At 47.9% G+C, this 18281-nt stretch overlaps 2 protein-coding genes across 3 annotated transcripts in view; one reads left to right on the forward strand and one right to left on the reverse strand.

The window, feature by feature from the left end:
* The first annotated feature begins 531 nt into the window (after positions 1 to 531).
* slc30a2 (solute carrier family 30 member 2) lies at positions 532 to 8951 on the forward strand. The gene is made up of 8 exons (XM_062467717.1): positions 532 to 703; positions 4848 to 5056; positions 5561 to 5707; positions 6025 to 6178; positions 6704 to 6923; positions 7306 to 7411; positions 7655 to 7789; positions 8174 to 8951. Exons 1-8 carry the CDS (start codon positions 621 to 623, stop codon positions 8317 to 8319), a joined length of 1200 nt encoding a protein of 399 aa, XP_062323701.1. The 5' UTR covers positions 532 to 620; the 3' UTR covers positions 8320 to 8951.
* Positions 8952 to 11355: 2404 nt separating this feature from the next.
* gtf3c2 (general transcription factor IIIC, polypeptide 2, beta) overlaps positions 11356 to 18281 on the reverse strand; it is a 15270-nt gene continuing 8344 nt past the window's right edge. For both annotated transcript variants that reach the window (XM_062468184.1, XM_062468183.1), the window contains exons 12-19: positions 18043 to 18172; positions 17818 to 17962; positions 17431 to 17592; positions 16656 to 16743; positions 16440 to 16565; positions 15578 to 15790; positions 14078 to 14185; positions 11356 to 12608 (exon numbers count right to left, since the gene is read on the reverse strand). In XM_062468184.1, coding sequence (XP_062324168.1) covers positions 12399 to 12608; positions 14078 to 14185; positions 15578 to 15790; positions 16440 to 16565; positions 16656 to 16743; positions 17431 to 17592; positions 17818 to 17962; positions 18043 to 18172 — 1182 coding nt within the window. In that variant the 3' untranslated portion in view covers positions 11356 to 12398. The remainder of the gene's footprint in view (positions 12609 to 14077; positions 14186 to 15577; positions 15791 to 16439; positions 16566 to 16655; positions 16744 to 17430; positions 17593 to 17817; positions 17963 to 18042; positions 18173 to 18281) is intronic.

Consider the following 18281-nt stretch of genomic DNA (forward strand, 5'->3'; position numbering starts at 1 on the left):
TGTGTAGATAAAAACATTAAGTTACAATACAGAATTAAATTTGAGATATTAAAGAAGAGGTCTGGTATCATTATGTTTAATGATGTTGCATTGCAGTTTTCGGATTGGAGGTCTTTGGGATGAGAATGCAACTAAATTTAAAAAATACCAGATTTGTCCCTCATGATCAAATACATTTAATTGAAATTGAAATTTAATTGAAAATTGAAATGTATAAATGTGCCTTTTTCTTCGTCTCAATATGCCAAGGAATTCCTTGTAGAAATATCCCAACTCTCTACTTCTCTCCAGCCCATGCAAGCTGTCGATTCCGTTAAAGGGCTGAACTGTCTCCATGCATTGTGACTAACACCTGCACCAAAGCAAAGCACGCGGACCAGAAGCCAATTTCGCCAGTGACGGCGGGCAATTGTCGCAACCACATCTCTCCGCGCGCCTGACCGAAACCGGCTATTAGAGATGATGGAATTTATTATTTTGGTGAATACTATCGGAATGGCTTAGGCAACTGTGTTTTGAAATATATAAATCGGATTTATTGCCTTCACAAACTCTTCGCTGCTTTTTGATATTGCTTTTGGCTCTATAGAGATAACAGGCTATAAGCGCCACTCAGAAACATGGATGGTACCACAGTGAATTCGGAGAAATCGCAGCTTATACACGAGAAGAACGCAAAAATGTATTCCCTAAAAATGAAAAGGTATGCGTATATTTATTTGATTTAAAAAATATATAATCCTTGTTTCTCTGCAATCACGCCATAGCCTATAGCCTTATTGTTTTTATTGTGAAGTTAATTTAGCCTTTTGCGCGGTCATCTTTTTCAGATTTTTGCCTTTCATATTATTTTGGCATTTACCATTCTATAACAGGCAATAGTAATGTGGGATAATTTGGCCACAGAAGCTAACTTGTTACAAATTTAGCAAACTAAGTTTTATCAGTATTTTCCAGTGACCAATAGTAGGCTATCTTGCAATTTATGAATAATTCGATATTAAAATGTAGCTTATAAAATGATATGCATATGAATTTTGGGGGACAATGCCCATCAAGTGCACCCAACAATAGCAACAGTGCTGTTCACGCAGAAGCTCTCTTGCAATCCGCACTCTGCCATTGAGTAAATGGCGACATGCGAAGTGTTTTATGTGAATGAACAAATTCATTTCCACGCCTCGGTTCGTTTTGGACAGTGGTTGACGAATGGCCTGTGGTGGGTTCACTGCCCGCTGCTTAAAATCATCATGTCTCTTAACCACATATAGCCGAAGACATAAGGATGCGACACACGCTTCATCCGTCTTGCAACAGGGTTTCAGGAAATCTATAACACAAAACTGTGTATTAACGCAACATTTATTTTTACCTTCATTGAGCTAAAAAGACAAATCAACAACTTTAATGCAACAATCAATAATTCCAAATTAGTCCTATTCAAAATATCTATATCTCAAATATTATATTGTCTATGTTTAAAATAAAAAAGAACCCAGTGACATATCTTCGTTTTTAAAAAGCGATATCATTCAAAGAAGGCTATTGCCTAATTAGTATTTTCAAGTTTATTTTGTTCTAAAGAACATATTAAAATAGGAAATGTCAATAGGCTAATAAATTGCATTATTTTCTATAATTTGTAAGAAATGTTAGTTTAGTTGTTTCGACAGACTGTAAATCAGCCTATCACGGCCCAATACATCATCCTCAATAAGGACAGTAAAGAATCATACCAAATAAATTAAACTTAGAATACCACAATTCACCATAGAATACTATTCTTGCTGCACTGTACTATGTATTATTGCAGTTGAGATGTTATTGTTGCTCTGTAGTCTATCGGCTGAAGGCCTATTCTTGTTCGCCGTGTCTGGTGGAGATCTGGATATTTTGCATCTGGTTGGCGCTGACCACCGGAATAGGATAAAAAATAAAAATAAAATCCACTTATGATTTTCTACTGTTTGTTGCTTTGGATAAAAGCGTCTGCTAAATGAATCAAATGTAGGTTTGCCAAACACATAGGCCTATTCATTATATGATCTAAAGTTAGATTAAAGTTAGATTAATAGGCATGTCGACCAATTTCATTAATAGGGCGAGAAAGTTCCTGTTTGGATACCTGATTAAACAAACACATTAACTTATCCCGCACATGCTCTAGACACAAAAGTGGTGGTTCGCGAATAATGCATTGCAGTTGAAAGGAATGTAAGTTAAAAAAAAGCATATAAAAAGCCTATATAAATAATAATGATTTAGCCTATATAAGAATAATGTGAACAATGAAAGAATCGTAAGGCTAAATGATAGGCTAAACGTGTTACGGCTATTTAGATTTTTTTTATTGCATTTTAATGTTAACTGATTTAGACATTTCCAAACTAATTCAGATTGAGATAAAGTGACAAACCCTGAGCAGACGGTGCGCCTGGTGTGGTTTCAGTAAGATCGCTGAATGTATTCAAGAGTGGCAGGGTCAGTCCTGGTATGGGTCGATAAACCGAGGTTAGGCTACTAGACTAACGGTAGCCAAGGCCGGTGCGATGCTAACACATGAACCGGATAATGGGGAAGTTGATGACCGAAGACATTAGAACCCACTTTGTCCAAAACGGTAGCTTAGATCAGGAGGGAGTTCATCGGGTTAGCTAGGCTACGTGGTGTTTGTTGGTTTGCGTGTGAAAGGGAGCATATGGCAGGTTAGACTATTTGGATAAGGGTGCGTCACGCACCATTTATTCCCTAAAGAGAGTGGGTGACGCGTCTCTAAAAGATGCTCAATGCAGCAAATGTTACAGTTTTGCAAGGCGAGCGCTTTTGCGAGTTGTTGGCTGAGGTTTAAACACGACGTTACGTTTTATTCATTCAGAAGCTTTTATCCAAAGCGACATACAGACTAGTGCAAATGCCTATACAAAGTAGGCTACAACAGAAAAGAAAAATCCTATTAAACCCATAGGAAACAGGAAACGATTTCGATTAATCACCGTTGAAAGGGGGTGTTATAGCACTTTTATCTGCAAAGGCCGCGAGACGGCCCTCGACATAAGAGCCACGCATGCAATTACACCAGCACATCACATTTCAGATCGCTGTCAAGATCCTTCCCTCCATCGAATTACGCTCCGGTTCCCACCCTATCACCGTTAACCTAGTCTCTTATCTGCGCGGGACTGACGGGGGTCTTTTGAACAAGAACTCGTTCCATCATCTAGCTTGGTCTTGGTCATGTGAATTTTAATGGTGAACACACCGCATTGGTTCTAAGGGACAATGCTGAATAATCATTGAACACAAAATTGTCCAATTGTCGAAATACAGATGATTCTGTATAAAACATAGTGAGTTCATGATCGTCCAAATGTTTTTCCGGCGGAATTTTTATAAGGTCAGTAGCAAAAATGTTGTTTGTTCGGAGCAGATTGCATGCCCCAGCCATAAACGGTTGTGCAATTCTTTGATGGGAGAAAACTTTAATATCATAGTTTCATGCTGTGATGAATCTGGCCTCAGGTCATCCAGGGATCCGCAGGAGGATGTAAAGTCTGGTTTCACAAAAACAAAAGAATGAACGATATAAAGAAACCCAACTCGAATCTTTTTGCTGTTCAGTTTTCTGCAAATCTCAAAACCACTCGCCTTGACAAAAACAGGATCCATTGATGAACACAGTTTTACAGTTGTGCATTATAGACTTTTGATTTCACTTTTATAATCATATAATTTGTTTTTTTAATATGGTATCTCAGATGGTTAAAGATATTCATTTTGTGAGTCAAGACCTAGTTGAAGTGAACTGCAGTGGACAGCGAGGTGAACGGAGTCAGGTCCTCTAGTTCTGTTGCATGTCTGGACGTGTGTGTGGGGTGTGAGGGCTTTTTAAGGCTGCGTGTGTGTGTGTGCATGTGTATGTGTGTACATGCTTGTGTGTGTATGCATGTCTATGTGTGTGTATCTGTTTGTGTGTATGTACAGTACAAGTTTATGTGTGTGTCAGTGTGTTTGTGTCTGTGTGTGTATGTTGTCGTATGTTGATGTGTGTGTGTTTGTGTGAGCTTACATGGTGGACGTCCAGGCAGGTTGCGTCCAGGCGGTGTGTGTGTGTTTGTGTGAGCTTACATGGTGGACGTCCAGGCAGGTTGCGTCCAGGCGGTGTGTGTGTCTGCTCTCCCGGAGGTGTGATTAAACAGAAGCTGTTTTCCGCTCTGACGCATCCTTTCAGCCAGGCAGGCCCTCGGGACTCCAGACAGACCCAGGACTGGAGACCACTCGCTTATCTCCCAGAGCCCAAATTACCTTCTCACAGATCATTAGTCACATCACACAGATCCTCCTCAATGAACACAGAAAGAGAGAGAGACAGAGAGAGAGACAGACAGAGAGACAGACAGAGAGACAGACAGAGAGCAGAGTGTGATGGACCAAGTCAGCAATTGCTTCAGTGATTGGATTCTAATAGTATGTGTTAGTGTGTCTCATGGGAGAGGATACATGCTGGTTCTCAGGAGATGCAAGTCTTGCTTTATGTCCCACAAGGCTTACTGCTTCTAAGCTAAATAAATTGTCATTTAAGTCATGTAAATGTTAAATGTCATTATTGACCTTGAAACACCAAGTCAATATGACAGAACAAATCCTCTCCACTCCCCGCTCTCCCCTCTCTCCCCTCTCTCCCCACTCCCCTCTCTCCCCTCTCATCTCTCCCCTCTCTCCCCGCTCTCCCCTCTCTCCCCTCTCTCCCCTCTCCCCTCTCCCCGCTCTCCCCTCTCCCCGCTCTCCCCTCTCCCCTCTCTCCCCGCTCTCCCCTCTCTCCCCTCTCCCCGCTCTCCCCTCTCCTCCAGCGCGTTCTCAGACCCTAAGGAGGAGTATCCCAGCATGCCGTTGGGGAACGGGGATGTGGGAGGGGCCATCGAGCTCAAGCGTCCAGTGAGCGCTCATTGTCACGGCAACAAGGCGGTGTGTGAGGAGAGCCGGGACAAGGCGCTGGCCAAGAGGAAGCTGTACATCGCCTCTGTCATCTGCCTCTTCTTCATGATAGGAGAGGTCATAGGTGAGCACAGGTGTGACAGGTCACAGGTGGATCTGCAGTCTTAACCATTAAGATGAACTTCTTCAAGTTGAGAGCAGAGGGCTCTGTCAGCAGCACGGGCTGCTGTCTACATCAGGACACACACACGCACCTTAGAGGACGTAAAAGTGATCAGAGCATGACAGAACCTTCCTTATATTCAGTATAATAATGATAGGCTCCTTGTCATGTCTCTGCAAGTCATAAATTCTAGTCAGACAGCAGATAAAAAAGATGAAGTTGTCTTGAACTTAACTCTGACGTCCTTCTCCTCTTACTTCCACCTTTACTTCCTAAAGGACGAGTCCTAGACTCGAGTCCCTCCTTTTCGTAGATCCCCCCTTCCTCCCCCTCCTGCCCCTACCCCTCACCTGTCGGTCTCCCCTCCCTCCCCCTCCCCCCCAGGTCTCTCTGAGCTATCTCTGTCTCCCCTCCCTCCCCCTCCCCCCCAGGTCTCTCTGAGCTATCTCTGTCTCCCCCCCTCAGGGGGCTACCTGGCCCACAGCCTGGCCATCATGACGGACGCAGCCCACCTGCTGACAGACCTGGGCAGCATGCTGGTCAGCCTCTTCTCCCTCTGGGTCTCCTCCAGGCCCCCCACCAAGACCATGACCCTGGGCTGGCATCGCTCAGGTAGGACCCTGTCCCCTGTCTTCCAGGACAGCCAGGGAGAACAGGTCACACAGGTCTGTTCTGTTGTGTCCTGTTCATCATGTTTTGTTCTGTTATACCAGTGGTTCTCAACCCTGGTCCCCAGGAACCCCTGGTGGGGTCCTTTCCCTCCTCCAACACACCTGATTTAGATGAACGGGTCGTTGATGAAACATCTAGAACATGCAGGGCAGGATGGAGAACCATTGTGGTTTAGATGAACATGGTCTGTCTGTGCACAGAACAGTTCTGCTGTAACTTGCTGCATCTGCCCCCCCCCCCCTGCCCTGCCCCCGTAGAGATCCTGGGGGCACTGGTGTCGGTGCTGTCTATCTGGATGGTGACCGGGGTGCTGGTCTACCTGGCTGTTGAGAGGATCGTCAGGGACGACTACGAGATAGATGGTCACGTGATGCTCATCACCTCCGGCTGTGCTGTCATCGTCAACATCGTGTGAGTGGAGGGGAGGGAGGGGGGGGAGGGAGGGAAGGAAGGGGGGGAGGGAGGGGGGGGGGAGGAAGGGAGGGGGGGAGGGAGGGGGAGGGGTTGGAGGAGGAGGGAGGGAGGGAGGGAGGGGGGGAGGGAGGAGTTGGAGGAGGAGGGAGGGAGGGAGGGGGGGAGGGAGGGGGGGGAGGGAGGGAGGGAGGGGGGGAGGGGTAGGGAGGGGTTGGAGGAGGAGGGAGGGAGGGGTTGGAGGAGGAGGGAGGGGGGGGAGGGAGGGGGAGGGAGGGAGGGGTTGGAGGAGGAGGGAGGGAGGGGTTGGAGGAGGAGGGAGGGGGGGGAGGGAGGGGGAGGGAGGGAGGGGTTGGAGGAGGAGGGAGGGGGGGGAGGGGGAGGGAGGGAGGGGTTGGAGGAGGAGGGAGGGAGGGGTTGGACGGAGGGAGGGGGGGCAGGGAAGGGGGGGGAGGGGGGGGAGGGAGGAGGAGGGAAGGGGAAGGAAGGCAGTGAGGCAGTACTTCCCCCCCCTCCTGTGTCCAGCATGGCGTACATCCTGCACCACTCCACCAGCCTGCACACCCATGGGGAGGGTTACCAGCAGATAGACGAGGGGGGGCGGAGCCCCGTGGCCCACGGCCACACCCACAGCCTTCTGGGTGGCCATGGCAACACCAGCGTGCGCGCGGCCTTCATCCACGTGGTGGGAGACCTGCTGCAGAGTGTGGGGGTCATGATTGCCGCCACCATCATCTACTTCCGGGTCAGTCACACGCCAACATGATGAATCAGACTTAAACAGGAGTAACAGAGAGTTCATTGTTGTTGCACTAAAGCTGTTATATGGGAACATGTGGGTGTGATATGGGCAGGTCTCGTGTTGGAAGGTTAGTTCCCTTTGCTTCTCTTAACCCTTGCTGGTATGTGTGTGGTGTGTGTGTGTGTAACCCTCCCTGGTGTGTGTGCGTGGTGTGTGTGTGTGTAACCCTCCCTGGTGTGTGTGTGGTGTGTGTGTGTGTATGTGTGTGTGGTGTGTGTGTAACCCTCCCTGGTGTGTGTGTGGTGTGTGTGTGTGTGTGGTGTGTGTGTGTAACCCTCCCTGGTGTGTGTGCGTGGTGTGTGTGTAACCCTCCCTGGTGTTGCAGCCGGAGTACAAGGTTGCCGACCCCATCTGCACCTTCCTGTTCTCTGTGTTCGTCCTCTGCACCACTCTCACCATCCTCAGGGACGTGTTCCGCATCCTGATGGAAGGTAACCAGGCCAGGATTAGGATTACACCAGGGATTATATATAGAATATGTCTTATTATGATGGAAACTAGGCTAGCGTAAGGCTTCAAAAAATTGGAATCCTGACATTATTAGTGTACGTTCTGATTCTGTACATGTGGTGTGTGTGTGTTCCTGTGTGTGTTCCTGTGTGTGTGTGTGTTCCTGCGTGTGTGTTCCTGTGTGTGTGTGTGTTCCTGCGTGTGTGTTCCTGCTTGTGCATCAGGAGCTCCTAAGGGGATAGAGTTTAACTCTGTGAAGGAGGTGCTGCTGTCCCTGCAGGCAGTGAAGGCGCTGCACTGCCTGCACCTGTGGGCCCTGACCCTGGGACAGACACTTGTGTCTGTACACCTGGCCGTAGGTGAGAACACACACACACACACATACACAACAGAACACACGTAGAAGTCAGAGAGTTGAGGGCATCCTGGTGGCTCACCAGCTAGGTACCACAAAGGCTAAAGCCTTACCACAGGGTTCCAGCTTTGAATCCATCCCGGGACAATCACCGCTTGCCTCCCTTCTCTCTCTCCCTTGCATTTCCTGTTGCCTCCTGTCACAATAAAAGCAGAAATTCCTCAAAAAAGTACACAAAACAACAAAACAAAACAAAAACAACACACACGAAACCTCTGTAACCACTGAACAAGAATCAACTTCCTCCATAACAAGCTGCTGCCCAGCCGTCCTCCTGGTCGTCATGGTTTTCCTCCTGGTCGTCATGGCTTTGTTCTTTGTTCCTCAGAGGAGAATGCTGACGGCCAGAACGTTCTGAAGGAAGCCACGGAGATCCTGCAGACCAAGTTTGGCTTCACCAACACCACCATCCAGGTGGAGCACTACTCTGAAGACATGGCCTACTGCCCCCACTGCCAGGACCCGCTAGACTAGCACACACCACCAAACAGCACACACACACGCCATCGCTCAGTCAACACAGACTACACAGCACAGTTCAGTCGGTGTGCGGTACATGCATGTCCTCAACCTACACGAGACTCACTGACTCATCCGATTTACTGGGACCCAACCAAACCCACCACAGTGTCTGCATCATCATACCAAAGATTTCCTCAAACTCTGCTACACGCCTTTCACACAACTACGCAATGTACCACTATGTCCCAAGAAAATGTTACATTTCACAACAAATTGCTTATCGATTCTGTCTCATTTGAAAGCTAGCTGGTCAGATTTGGGAATGTTTCTGGTGTTTCTGGTGGTGTTTCTAATTACTCTGACTGCCCAGTTGTTGTAACGTCATGGACGTTGTACAATTTTAAACCGTTTCTGGGTTTGGCGTTTTCACCAGGAGAGACAGCAGTCTTCACCTGCTGACTCCCTCAAACATTCACACAGATATCGACGTAAGATTCCCGAAGGCAATTTGTTTTCTCTTTTGATTCCGACTAATGCAGGCATTTAATGTTGACTTCAGCACAGAGCCAAATGAGTTATATTGTTAAGGGCTTGATGGAGAGAGCTGTAGAGAAAGAGAGATAGAGAGGGAATGGAATGTGTCTGGGTGAAAGACAGGAAGAGAAAGACGCGGAGAGGGAATGGATTGTGTCTGGGTGAAAGAAAGGAAGAGAAAGACGCGGAGAGGGAATGGAATGTGTCTGGGTGAAAGACAGGAAGAGAAAGACGCGGAGAGGGAATGGATTGTGTCTGGGTGAAAGACAGGAAGAGAAAGACGCGGAGAGGGAATGGATTGTGTCTGGGTGAAAGACAGGAAGAGAAAGACGCGGAGAGGGAATGGATTGTGTCTGGGTGAAAGACAGGAAGAGAAAGACGCGGAGAGGGAATGGATTGTGTCTGGGTGAAAGAGGGAAACGGAGATAGAGAACGACAGAGAGAGGGATTGTGTCTGGGTGAAAGAGGGAAACGGAGATAGAGAACGACAGAGAGAGGGATTGTGTCGGGGTGAGGGAAAGCTCCTGGAGAAACACTTGTCTAATTCTGAGGAAAGATCAGTAGCCATCACACAGAGTGATTCACTGCGCTGGCCGGTCAATGAGCCTTGTTTTTGATCCTCGATATTGGTCCTCACCCGAACCCTCTGTCCTTCTAGAACATCCATCTGCCCCTCTAGAACATCCCTCTGTCCCTCTAGAACAGGGGTCCCCAAACGTTTTTCTGCGAGGGACGGATAATTTTTCCTTTCTTTAATGTGAGGCCGGGTCGGTCTGTAACAGAAAATTACATGGGCTGGAGTGACTACCAGTATTATTGTGGAGATTGTATTATTTTATTATGTTTTTTAATGCATTTATTATGCTAGATTAGATTATATTTTTGTTATGCACCGTACAGCCGTACATATCAAGGGAAATATAGCCTATTAAAAGAGCATTATTACTATCGTAATGACCTTTTTTCATATTCATTGCTATTGAAATCAACACATTTACTTACTTATGCATATTAATCAGTGGGAACAGATTTTTTAAATATTTTTTTTAATGTCTGGCATTGTTCAGAGGGCCGGTCCAAATGTATGGGCAGGCCATAGTTTGGGGACCCCTGCTCTAGAACATCCCTCTGTCCCGCTAGAACATCCCTCTGTCCCTCTAGAACATCCCTCTGTCCCTCTAGAACATCCCTCTGTTCCGCTAGAACATCCCTCTGTCCCGCTAGAACATCCCTCTGTCCCACTAGAACATCCCTCTGTCCCTCTAGAACATCCCTCTGTTCCGCTAGAACATCCCTCTGTCCCTCTAGAACATCCCTCTGTCCCGCTAGAACATCCCTCTGTCCCTCTAGAACATCCCTCTGTCCCGCTAGAACATCCCTGTCCCTCTAGAACATCCCTCTGTCCCTCTAGAACATCCCTCTGTTCCGCTAGAACATCCCTCTGTCCCACTAGAACATCCCTCTGTCCCTCTACAACATCCCTCTGTTCCGCTAGAACATCCCTCTGTCCCACTAGAACAGCCATTCCTATCCTTTTCCACTTTGCAGCCCACTTACATAGCTCGAAACAGGACAGTGAACTGTATCATCCAGTCCAGTTTTGCAAGAGACTCTTGAGACCATTTTAAGACTGTTTGCCTTTGTTGTTGTTCGTTGATTGTTGCCTGTTGTGAAGTATCCAGTAGCAACCAGCTCTGAACCAGTGTGGAATACTAACGGGAAAAAAGTGACCATAATAACTGGAATTGACGTTTTTTTGTACAAATTCTAGGAATGATTGTGTCTTTATTGTCAAAATGACCTGAACCAAACCCTTGCATGGATGCCATTATACTACGTGATGTGAAGACTGCCAGTTAGATTGTCTGAGATGTAGAACGAATCACTTGATGTTAATGTTAACTAATTGAAAATCCAGGCTATATTTCAAACATTTTTATATCAAAAGAATATCTACTTTTATTTTTGAGTTTGCAAGTATGTGTAAAAGGATTGAGAAGTGTGATAACATTTAGTGAGAAAACCATCGTGCTCCCTCGGATGTAAACAACTTGTGAGAGTCGAAAGGGATATTTTGGACACTGTGAATAGCCTACTTATCATGAGTAGAAGTTACAATTCCACCTCTATAACTATAATTATGCAAGCAATTCTGATTCAGAAATTTGTGATACAGTAATTTACATTATCTGTATGAATCTATAAACTGTTGTTGGGAGGAATAACAAACCAAAGACACAACTAAGAATCTAAAGCAAGCTGTATGTGTATGAGTGTATACAATTCATCTACAAGAATCACATACATATAAAAACACATCTAAAATGTCTTAATTTGTTCAATAACTGTGTTCAATATGTTGTTACGTCCCTGTCTGTGACAAGTGTATATGTGACGATTGTAAATATGCCAGATATCTGTATTTTCTCGGCATGATTTTTGTGTAAAGATGTAAATACATTTGTTTTATTGTATAAAATCCGTCTATGAAGTCCTGTGTGTAAGTGTTTTGTGATGATTCTGTTTATTCAGTCAATTGTCATATATTGTATTTACAGTTTGATATTTCATTTATAAATATATAAAGACAAATTACATGTGCCAAGATTTATTTTATGAAATAAATCAACGCAGGTGGTCGGATGTTCATTTTCTTTTAAATATTCTAGAACCTAGGATTCCTGCCTTTGTAGTTAAAGACAGAAAATCACAAGATTGATGATCATATGGAGTCAGAGGAGGGAAAGAAAACAGTTGGTCATTTAGCCACTTCTGCAGCCAAATCCATCTCCCAGGCAGTTCTCCAATCAGAACCAAGTTCAGCTAATGACTTCCTGTAAACCAGGAAATATGTCAGCAGCACAGGCTGAAGTCCCAAGACTAACGATACGCTCATACAACCCTCCGAGGCGCAGGTTTACCAAATATGATTTTATTTCTGATGCAGAATTGCTCAGTGGGATTAATGAAGTAGAAAACAAACAGCAGGACGATGAGAATGTGTCTAAAGTGCTCTGTTTCTGTAACCTCTGTGAACAAGCCAGATTCTCTAAAAAAAAGCTTTTTGTGTCCATAACAACCTGAGATACAAACTTCCTACATGGTTAAATAGGAGTAGAAGATAAAAAAGACAACTGTTTACAACATATCAGCAATGCAGCATTTTTTTTAAGTTATAGATTAAAAAAGACATTGCAAATGATAAAAACAACACTACCAAGGTGATACATATTTAGATAAAAATAATTTGACCCTTCATATTTAACGTAACTAAACTCTTTAATCTTGTGTTGCAGCTGAACCCTCAAAGTCCACAGGAAGGCAGTCCCTGTATATCTCTCACGGAGGTCACTTTGTAGGTGAAGAGTTCTGGAACACCTACCAGAGTTCTAAAGTTGTTCTGAGGATAGAAGTTCCAGAAAGACCCAGTTATTTGTTTATTTTAGAGTGTGTTCTAGAACATCTCAGGAAGATTCTAGAGTAGTTCTGAATGTTCCAGAACATCTTGGGAAGGTTGTAGAGCGGTTCTGAATGTTCCAGAACATCTTGGGAAGGTTCTATAGCGGTTCTGTGAAGTGGCGGACCGTGTCGGCAGGGCTCTCCGAGGGGTCCGGAGAGAACATGGTGCGGAACTGGTTTTGGCTCTCCTTGACCACCTTGTTGACATGGGGGCTGGTCAAGGCCCCCAGGCAGTGGGCCCGGACCAGGCCGGCCTGGCCGGCAGACAGGATCCAGGTCTGAGCACTAAGGTTGGGGTTGAAACGGACCTGAAGGAGGGGGGGGGGGGGGTAGTAGGAGGAGGAGGGGAGGAGGAAAGGGGGGTTCATTCTTTAATGTGGTGTTGGTCATTTGTCATCAATACCCCTCCTTGGTCAGGGTGAGTGCTCAACGCTAAACTAGAAAGACAAGTCTATTAAGTTTACCAGCGCCAGTTTTAACTCAGATCAATGACCTACCTCCTCCCCCTCTTTCTGCCTGGACACAATCACTGATCTCTCCACTCACAGCCAGATGTATCTGGGTTCTACACTGCCCTGGGTGATAGTATCTGGGTTCTACACTGCCCTGGGTGATAGTATCTGGGTTCTACACTGCCCTGGGTGATAGTATCTAGGTTCTACACTGCCCTGGGTGATAGTATATGGGTTCTACACTGCCCTGGGTGATAGTATCTGGGTTCTACACTGCCCTGGGTGAGAGATCCATGTAAAGATGACATCAGACATGTCAGCTGCTCACTGTTCAGTCTCATCAGTTGGCCAGCCTATCACGATGCAGCTCCTCTCATCTCATCAGTTGGCCAGCCTATCACGATGCAGCTCCTCTCATCTCATCCATCCCTCCTTAATGACACTGCTCTCTCTCTCTCGCTCTCTTCTTAACTGTACACCTCTTGTCTCTCTGTTCTTAACTGTACACCTCTTGTCTCTCTTCTCCTCCCTCCCCCTCTCTCCTATCCAAGGACATGTCTCTCTTTCTCTCTTCTCCCTCCTTCCCTCTCTCCTCTCTAGGGACATCTTTCTCTCAGCCTCCTCTCCTCTCTCATCCCTCCATCATTCCTCCTATTAAGACCCTGGGTGACATTTTCCTAATTTTACACTTCATTAATTCCTGTCTGTCTTTATGGCCATCAGGGAGGCTTGGACACCCTTTCTCTGCCACCTCCCTTCTCTGCTTCCCCTCCCCCTGTACTCTCTCTGCCACCTCCCTTCTCTGCTTCCCCTCCCCCTGTACTCTCTCTGCCCCTGGGGAGTGGGCGGTCACCCCTAATGTGTGTGTGTATGTTCCTGTCAATAGCTCCATATGAGCACACTCATGATCAGATCTGTTGTTACAGGGGTCTGGGGGAGTTCCTGAGAAGAAGCCCAGAGACAAGAGCTGCGTGTGTGTACCGTGTGTGTGTGTACCGTGTGTGTGTGTACCGTGTGTGTGTGTGTGTGTACCGTGTGCAGAGCTCCTAGGGTGTGTGTGTGTGTGTGTGTGTGTGTGTACCGTGTGCAGGGCTTCTAGGGTGTGTGTGTGTGTGTGTGCGCTTACCGTGTGCAGATCTCCTAGGGTGTGTGTGTGTGTGTGTGCGTACCGTGTGCAGAGCTCCTAGGGTGTGTGTGTGCTTACCGTGTGCAGAGCTCCTAGGGTGTGTGTGTGTGTGTGTGCGTACCGTGTGCAGAGCTCCTAGGGTGTGTGTGTGCTTACCGTGTGCAGAGCTCCTAGGGTGTGTGTGTGTGTGTGTGCGTACCGTGTGCAGAGCTCCTAGGGTCAGCAGGTCCAGGTCCAGGGGTCTCTTCAGCTCTGTAACCTGCATGCGCTTCCACAGGCCACGCTTCTGGAAGTTGTGTAACGACCGCTGAACACAGGAGATGAATTAGATACACACACCCACACATGGACAAACACACATGCAGACACATTGGCAGACTGTAGACATTATGGTATGTGTGTGTGTGAAGGTTGGTGAAGCGGAAAACTAGGGAACAGATGGAGAACCCTTGGGGGAATCAAGCCCCAACACTGGGAAATGGAAACCACTGCAGACTGGAAACCACTGCAGACTGCACTAACATGCAGTGGTGCATGTTATAGTGATGCATGTTACGGTGATGCATGTTACGGTGATGCATGTTACGGTGATGCATGTTACGGTGATGCATCTTACGGAGATGCATGTTACGGTGATGCATGTTTCGGTGATGCATGTTATAGTGATGCATGTTACGGTGATGCATGTTACGGTGATGCATGTTACGGTGATGCATGTTACGGTGATGAATGTTATGGTGATGCATGTTACTGTGATGCATGTTACGGTGATGCATGATACGGTGATGCATGTTACGGTGATGCATGTTTCGGTGATGCATGTTTCGGTGATGCATGTTACTGTGATGCATGTTATGGTGATGCATGTTATAGTGATGGTGATGCATGTTACAGTGATGCATGTTACAGTGATGTATGTTACAGTGATGCATGTTACGGTGATGCATGTTACGGTGATGCATGTTACGGTGATGCATGTTACGGTGATGCATGTTTCGGTGATGCATTTTTCGGTGATGCATGTTACGGTGATGCATGTTACGGTGATGGTGATGCATGTTATAGTGATGCATGTTATGGTGATGCATGTTACGGTGATGCATGTTACGGTGATGCATGTTATAGTGATGCATGTTATAGTGCGCATGTTATAGTGATGCATGTTACGGTGATGCATGTTACGGTGATGGTGATGCATGTTATAGTGATGCATGTTATGGTGATGCATGTTACGGTGATGCATGTTACGGTGATGCATGTTATAGTGATGCATGTTATAGTGCGCATGTTATAGTGATGCATGTTACGGTGATGCATGTTATAGTGATGCATGTTATAGTGATGCATGTTACGGTGATGCATGTTACGGTGATGCATGTTACGGTGATGCATGTTATAGTGATGCATGTTATAGTGATAAATGTTATAGTGCGCATGTTATAGTGATGCATGTTACGGTGATGCATGTTATAGTGATGCATGTTACGGTGATGCATGTTACGGTGATGCATGTTACGGTGATGCATGTTACGGTGATGCATGTTATAGTGATGCATGTTACGGTGATGCATGTTACGGTGATGCATGTTATAGTGATGCATGTTACGGTGATGCATGTTACGGTGATGCATGTTATGTTGATGCATGTTATGGTGATGGCTTCAATAGTGATAGATGTTACAACTTGGCTCCAGCCCACCATGTCCAGGTCGCTGTAGTGGAGGTAGTAGATCTGGGCGGTTTCTCTGAACGTTGCAGGTTTATAAAGCAGACCATTGCTCTCCTCTCCTCCCTCCTTCCCCTCCTCCTCTCCCCTCTCTTTCCCCTCCTCTCCTCTCTCTTTCCTCTCCTGCTCCTCCTCTCCTCTGGAGGGAAGATTGTCTAGCAGCACCATGTCTGTAAAGTAGACCGGCTGGCAGGAGAGAAGAGAGGAGAGGGGGGAGAGGAGAGAAGGAGGGGAGATAAGCATAATCAGTTAAAAAAAGAGAAAAGAAGAAATGTATGGCATGGGAGAGGAGAGGGGAGGAGGAGAGCAGAGAGAGGAGGAGGAGAGCAGGATGAGGAGAGCAGAGAGGAGGAGAGCAGACAGGAGGAGGAGGAGGAGGAGAGCAGAGAGGAGGAGAGCAGAGAGGAGGAGGAGAGCAGAGAGGAGGAGGAGAGCAGACAGGAGGAGGAGGAGGAGAGCAGAGAGAGGAGGAGGAGGAGAGCAGAGAGAGGAGGAGAGCAGAGAGGAGGAGGAGAGCAGACAGGAGGAGGAGGACGAGAGCAGAGAGAGGAGGAGAGCAGAGAGGAGGAGGAGGAGGAGGAGAGCAGAGAGAGGAGGAGGAGGAGAGCAGGAGGAGGAGAGCAGAGAGGAGGAGAGCAGACAGGAGGAGGAGGAGAGCAGAGAGAGCAGGAGGAGGAGAGCAGAGAGGAGGAGAGCAGACAGGAGGAGGAGAGCAGACAGGAGGAGGAGGAGGAGAGCAGAGAGAGGAGGAGAGCAGAGAGGAGGAGGAGGAGGAGAGCAGAGAGGAGGAGGAGAGCAGAGAGGAGGAGGAGAGCAGAGAGGCTGGCCAACGTACGTATCGTCTGTCGACAGTGCGTTTGATGTAGACTGTGGTGTCCAGCCTAGGCATGGCGGACATGATCACCTCTCCACACGCATCTGCCGTCACCAAGGTGTTCAGCCAATCAGACATGGATATGCTCTGACGGACAGAGACACAGACCAATCAAAAGCTAGACTAGCGGGTAGACAATGAAAGCTCCCCATGTTCTAGTTTAGACCCCAGACTCACCCACAAGGTCCCTATTCGAGGGATCAAGAACAGGGGCTTCCAGCCCATGTAGCTCCCATCAAAGTAGTTCAGGCCGTGATTCCCATACCTGAGAAAACAGGAGACACACTGAGAACAGGGAGGAGGAGTGTGGAGGGGAAGAGGAGAGGAGGAGTGTGGAGGGGAAGAGGAGAGGAGGGGAGGAGGAGTGTGGAGGGGAAGAGGAGAGGAGGAGTGTGGAGGGGAAGAGGAGAGGAGGGGAGGAGGAGAGGAGGAGTGTGGAGGGGAAGAGGAGAGGAGGGGAGGAGGAGTGTGGAGGGGAAGAGGAGAGGAGGAGTGTGGAGGGGAAGAGGAGAGGAGGGGAGGAGGAGAGGAGGAGTGTGGAGGGGAAGAGGAGAGGAGGGGAGGAGGAGTGTGGAGGGGAAGAGGAGAGGAGGAGTGTGGAGGGGAAGAGGAGAGGAGGGGAGGAGGAGAGGAGGAGTGTGGAGGGGAAGAGGAGAGGAGGGGAGGAGGAGTGTGGAGGGGAAGAGGAGAGGAGGGGAGGAGGAGAGGAGGAGTGTGGAGGGGAAGAGGAGAGGAGGGGAGGAGGAGTGTGGAGGGGAAGAGGAGAGGAGGGGAGGAGGAGTGTGGAGGGGAAGAGGAGAGGAGGGGAGGAGGAGTGTGGAGGGGAAGAGGAGAGGAGGGGAGGAGGAGTGTGGAGGGGAAGAGGAGAGGAGGGGAGGAGGAGTGTGGAGGGGAAGAGGAGAGGAGGGGAGGAGGAGAGGAGGAGTGTGGAGGGGAAGAGGAGAGGACTAACGTGGCGTAGGCATTCTCCTGGGCCAGAAAGACTCCCGGCCAGAGCAGCGGCCATGACACTTCAGTGGACAGAAAGCGCTTCAAACAGCTGATGGGTTCAGAGGTCATCCTCAGGTCCCAGATTTTCAGCATCCTGTCGTCTCCCGCTGTCACCAGCAGACCACTGGAGGGAGGGACGGAGGGACGGAGGGAGGGCAGAGAATGAGAGAGATGTCAGAAAAGACATGCAAGAATGAAAAGCCAAATAAAAAATGACAATCAAGAAGAGGAGAGGATAGGAGAGGGGGAGAGAGGAGAGGAGGATGAAAGGAGAGGTGTGCTGGAGGAGACAATAGAGGAGGGCGATCACATGGAGCTAGAGAAAGAGGGATACAGACCCCCCCGTTACCTGGAGGCGGGGCAAAAGCTGAGGGCACGGATGGCGTTGTCGTGGGCGAGGAAGGCGTGGCAGGGCAGCAGGGTGAGGCAGCGGTCAGGTGATCTCACTCTCAGCAGCACCGACCTGCTGGACAGGTCCCACAAGCCCACCATGCCTGCGACAAGAACAGGAAGTCACCAACAGGACGAACCAACCCCGATATGTTCTGGTGTGTGTGTTTGAGGCGTCTGGTACCATCATAGAAGCCAGCTGCTATCCGGTTGTAGGGAGCAACAGGAAGCCAGTCCAGAGACAGAACCTGTCCACTCCTGTTCTCATGACTGGCCTTGACCGAACCCAGCCTCAACGTGATCACAGCCTCGGCCTGGACACACACACACACACAATCACACACACACACAATCACACAGTGTGAGGGAGAGCGCGGGAGGTGGGGGAGAGAGAAAATGAGAGATATTGAGGAAGGGGAGGAG

The sequence above is a fragment of the Osmerus eperlanus genome, chromosome 8 (assembly GCF_963692335.1).
Source record: "Osmerus eperlanus chromosome 8, fOsmEpe2.1, whole genome shotgun sequence".
In the NCBI taxonomy this organism is placed as follows: Eukaryota; Metazoa; Chordata; class Actinopteri; order Osmeriformes; family Osmeridae; genus Osmerus; species Osmerus eperlanus.